The 5,150-nt window shown below is 49.5% G+C and overlaps 1 protein-coding gene across 1 annotated transcript; it reads right to left on the bottom strand.

Annotated features, from left to right (window-relative positions):
• Positions 1-3,674: 3,674 nt before the first annotated feature.
• Positions 3,675-4,756, bottom strand: LOC125489100. The gene is made up of 2 exons (XM_048623731.1): positions 4,001-4,756; positions 3,675-3,713 (listed from the first exon to the last, which is right to left on the bottom strand). The coding sequence occupies exons 1-2, from the start codon at positions 4,754-4,756 to the stop codon at positions 3,675-3,677; spliced, it is 795 nt and encodes a 264-aa protein (XP_048479688.1).
• Positions 4,757-5,150: the final 394 nt, after the last annotated feature.

Raw genomic sequence — 5,150 nt, 5'->3', positions numbered from 1 at the left:
TTGACCCGTCAATTCATGACGTGGACTCTTGGTGTGATGAAGTGGACCGCGCGCAACTAGCTAATCGCTGGGATGACAAAGAATGCTTATCACGTGTAGCAGGGTGTTTAAAAGGTGACGCTAGAACTTGGCTAAACGAATGGGTATCGACCGATAGATCGTGGAGCAGCTTCAAGCGGGAATTTAAGCCGCTTTGTTCTCGCAAACTTGACTACGCGACGATACTATTCGAGACAATGTGCACGACTTCTAGTAAGTTTAGTTCATACGCGGAATACGCGCGTCGTACTTTGTTACGCCTACACATAATTAAAGGACTTCCCGATGAGTTAGTAACACAGATTGTTATCCGTGGAATAGAAGATGCACAGGTGCGAGCAGCGGCAGCGAACGCCGAACTTTCTTCGGAAAAACTTGTGTCATTTCTGTCTATTTATGTAAAACCAGAGCAAAACAAGGCTATTTCGATTAAAACAAAGACGGAGTCCATCCATCACGAAAACGTGGTACAGAACATGCGGATCAGAGCCAACGTAAAATCTGTTTTAACTGCAAAGGGCATGGCCACCTCTCTCATAACTGTCCCAAGAGGTTTAAGCCGTCAGAATCGACCTTCAAAGCACGGCCTGGTGCTCCGACCTGCACGTTCTGTAAAAAGATAGGGCATACGGAGAGTGTTTGTTTTGCGAAAGAAAGATCGACTGGCCCTCAAGGTCAGCATAACAATCGGAATGTAAATTTTTGTCAGGATTCCACGGAAAAACAAACGACATAACTACCGCTGTAATTCAAGGCGTACCGGTTGACGTATTAATAGATAGTGGGGCACTTAATGTTTCTCTCGTATCATCGGACGTAATAAAATATCTGAATCCTACAATAAAGCCTACTAGGTGCGTGTTAAGGGGCATTAGTAACCATGAAATTGTAGCCACGTCTTACACAACTCTTACGGTCCAATTTGCCAACATTGCGATAGAAGCTGATTTTATAGTGGTGCCAGCCACGTTTATGAAAACACCCTTAATTATCGGAACCGACATTTTAAATAGGGATGGTATTACCTACATTAGAACTAAAGACTGCCAATACCTAACTCGTACGCCTGTCAGTGATAAAAATGCCCACGTTTTCACCGTGACAAAAGATACCGAAGCACTTATAACTACCCCGCTAAAAGGTACCGAGCGTGATTCTCTCATGAGGGTAATTGATGATTTTGCGGATTTCTTTATAACAGGCACAGCAACCACTACTGTGACCACGGGCGAAATGCATATCAATGTAACTAGTGATGTACCCGTCACCTATCGGCCTTACAAATTATCGATCGCTGAAAAACTCAAGGTTCGCGAAATCATCAATGACCTTCTACAAAAGAACATTATCAGGGAATCGCAGTCGGAATACTCTAGTCCTTGGAGGAGCAAGGGGGAAGTTTGAAGGAAGAAACTGACCTGGCAGGAACGGTTGTCCGGCTGATCAAATGCGTTTGACCTCTTCGAGTTTCCACCCGTTCTTCTCCAGGTTGATGTGCTGATGTACCGGTGCGCGACGTAGAGCTACGTGTGTTGTAGTACGCGGCGGATTGTGCTTCTATCGCGGATTGAGTGACGGGAGCGTAAGGTGCGTCGACCGACTCGTATCGCGGCGGTGGTAGAAGTGGACGAGGGTTGGTCGTTGAGGTGGCAGATGACAGCTAGTGTTCATCTACCTGCAGTTTCCGTTAGGATAGGGAAGGTGGGAAGGAGTTACAAACATCTGTGTACCTGTCTGTCAGCTGTTTGTGTGTGTACCCACGAAGTTCCTTGACCCTATGCCTATGGCCCCAACATAAACCGCCCCCCAAAGAGCCACTAAGCTCTTTAACGTGAAATTAAAATAAAAAAGATTAAGTTTCCGAAAAAAATAACCATGTATGGCGTGGCTTGAGTGGAATCCACAAGCCAGCCCGAAACCTACAGCTAATGTGCAGAGCTCGTCCCAAAGGCGGAGGCGAGATGCGCGACAGGAGACCTGCTGAGCAAGCCGCCAACACCACAAGCGTAGCGTCGGGGAAAGCGCCGACAGCAGGACCCGGATGCAGAAACCAATTCGATCAACAGTTGCCTGAAAGATAAGTTCCCTGGGGTGAGCCCGTCCAAAATTCATTCGATCACTCGACAGCCCGATGTCAAGCATCGACCCGACCCATAGGACCAGGAGACGACGCGCGGCTACCCAAGTGAGAAAACTTCCCGGGGGCCCTACCCAACACGATCCCTTCGAAGACTTTACTGCTGTGTCGTGTGCGCTTCGCACCATGCACCTAGAGCAGAGCTCATGTTGCACTGCCCGTACCTCAGTAAGAGGGCACCCAGCACCGAGAATGTCGACCCACACAATCAAAGCCCATCACGACGGTGGTGAGAGCCGCGAAGATGCGCAGGTGTCAGTCGGAACCGGCCTAACAACTGGAAGGTAGAGCAGTGGAGAGCAGCTCCGGCAAGCATAGAGTAAGACGGGACCTCTGCGAAGAACTTCAATACTGGAAAGTTCCTCGAACAGAGGCCGTCGCAGGATGCATTGATGCACCAAAGATGCTGGCCCAAGTAGCCACAGGGAGCCGTACAAAACAAACATTCGGCAAATCTCCATAGTAGTGCCGAACGGTGAGACCTGATAGATGACTGTCTGGATCAGAGTCCCACTGAAACCTTATCGCTAGCCCCCAGTTGCCGTTTGGACCTCACCACGGTGGGGCTGCCGTGATGAGGTGTGTAGTATCTGTTCATCAGCAGGCGTGGACGAAGTTGCAGGCCGCATATGGCCGGGGTGGCGCTGGTTGGCCATGCATGCGCTGTGAGGGGCGTCTCCTCGCTGGTCTGCGACGCGACCGCTGCGGGTGGGGATCACCGACGGACACTTGGATGGATTTGTTGGGAAGCGCCACCTTATCTCGGTCTATTGGTGCTTGACCCATCAAGATCCATCCAAAGATAGACCTATGTGCCGTAGGTAATCCTTCACCCAGCTGGTACGACGTCCCATCCAGGATTCGACTGTAGAGGTCCACGCCTATCAGAAAATCAATGGGACCCGGAACAGACAGTCTATCATCAGCGAGCTTGATGCTTTTGCACCGCTCTAACACGCTCGGACACAAAGGCGCACTAGGGAGATCCCCCGTGATGTGCTTCAGCACGACGGCTGTGGCTACCAAGGCAGGCTGGGAGGCACCCTGAGGGGATGCGATCCTGCACTCCACGCTGCCATTGGAGCGCTGCTTACCTCCCAAGCCGTGAAGAAGCCTAGAGCTAGTGCGGGGAAGCCGCAACCGCTGCGCCAGTTCCTCAGTGATGACAGACACCTGCGAGCCGCTGTCTATCAAGGCTCTCACCTGGTGTATGTGACCATTGTGGTCGTACACCCCCACCATGGCAGTTCCTAACAACATGGTGTTGTGAATTGAACCATGGCAGACCGTGGAGCCGGGTGATGAGTCTGCGGGTCGACCATCCTTAGGTGCTGCAGATGATGATGGCAGACAAGATGATGATGATGATGATGTTGGCAGGTGTAGTTTCGTGTGATGATGTCCACTACACACTAGACACCTGCACTTGGACGTGCACCTGCTTACAGAGTGTGCACGCAAGCAGTTACAACATAAGCCCTGTTGTGCGACAAGCTCCCTACGCTGAACAGGTGTCAGGGAATTGAACCTGTCGCACCTATAAATGGTGTGGTTACCCCAACAAAGGGCACAAGACACAGCCACTGCAGTGAGAGTCACTGTAGTGTGTGAAGTCCCCGTTTTCACATTGTTAGAGTTGCTTGACCCCCTGGAACCCGAGCCACCAACAGTCTCCAAGACTCTCAACTCTGTTTCCAGAAAGCCAAGCAAGTCTTGGAATGTTGGGATGGTGCTAGGCGAACCCCCTAAACCGAGTTCGAACCTACTACGAAGGTCAAAGGGAAGCTTTCTTAAAATGATATGGAGCAACAAGAAACTCCATGCCTTGACCTCAAAACCGAGCACACTCAGAGCCATAGTGTTCTCCTTTAAGGTGTTGACTAGCTTCCGAAGGTTGCCAGTCAACCCTTGTTGACCGAGTGTCACAGCAAGTATGGACTCCAAGTGTGTGTCGGCAATGAGTCTCCTGTTGTCATATCTTTCCTTAAGGAGCTGGTAAGCTATCTCATAGTTCCCATCGGCCAGCTCCAGATGCCTAACTAAACTAAGAGGTTCCTTGTCCAGAACACTCAGAAGGTAGTGCATCTTTTGCACTCTGGACAAGTCCCCATTAGTGTGAATCAGACTGTCGAACAATCCAATAAAATTTGGCCAGTCAGTGTAGACCCCAGAGAAACTGCTCAGACTAATCTCAGGCAACTTGAAGTGAGCAGTTGATCTCACTGGCTCCACATCCGCGACGCTGTTTGTCGACAATAATCCCTCAGCTATCACTTTAACCGAATAAAAGATCTCATAAAATTTGTTGAAGCGTTGGTCAGCCTGCTGCAGCACGGCGTCATCCACAGGCAGACCCTTCAGGCTGGTGTAAGCGCCCTGGTACTGGTCGCGCATCCGCCCCAGATCCTCGAAACGAACCCTGAACATAGATAGACCAGGCGCATCCGATTTTGCCTGAAGGTTACACGCCAACTCGTAGACCCCAAGCAAGTACTGCTCCGCAGTGTCCAGCTGGGCCATACATATTTTAATAGGGTCGGCTGAGGCACCCTTAACATGTTTAATTTCCGATTTCATCATTATTTATAATTTGATTTACAATAAAAATATAACCTAAACAGTCCCAGTTGAATTAAAAAGTAATTTGTCAGACGTCAAACTTCTACTCTGTGCTATCCTCGGAATACTGATTGAAGTTGGACAGTGAATGTGACACTAACCAACTAACCGATTTTTACCGATTGACCATAGACAAAGGGAAAAACTAAGTGACGTCACGATGACACACACAAAACAGCTGGCTAGAAGACTTCAGTTACGTGCTGAAGTTTAGACAAATGTTTGTAAATAATAAGCCGGGATGGACTGGAATAGGGAATATCCGGTTTACGAAGGACCATGAAATGGAGGAGCAAGGGGGAAGTTTGAAGGAAGAAACTGACCTGGCAGGAACGGTTGTCCGGCTGATCAAATG

The sequence above is a fragment of the Plutella xylostella genome, chromosome 10 (assembly GCF_932276165.1).
Source record: "Plutella xylostella chromosome 10, ilPluXylo3.1, whole genome shotgun sequence".
Classification (NCBI taxonomy): domain Eukaryota; kingdom Metazoa; phylum Arthropoda; class Insecta; order Lepidoptera; family Plutellidae; genus Plutella; species Plutella xylostella.
Note: the sequence above shows the minus strand (reverse complement) of the source record. Positions and strands in the feature narration are given on the sequence as shown.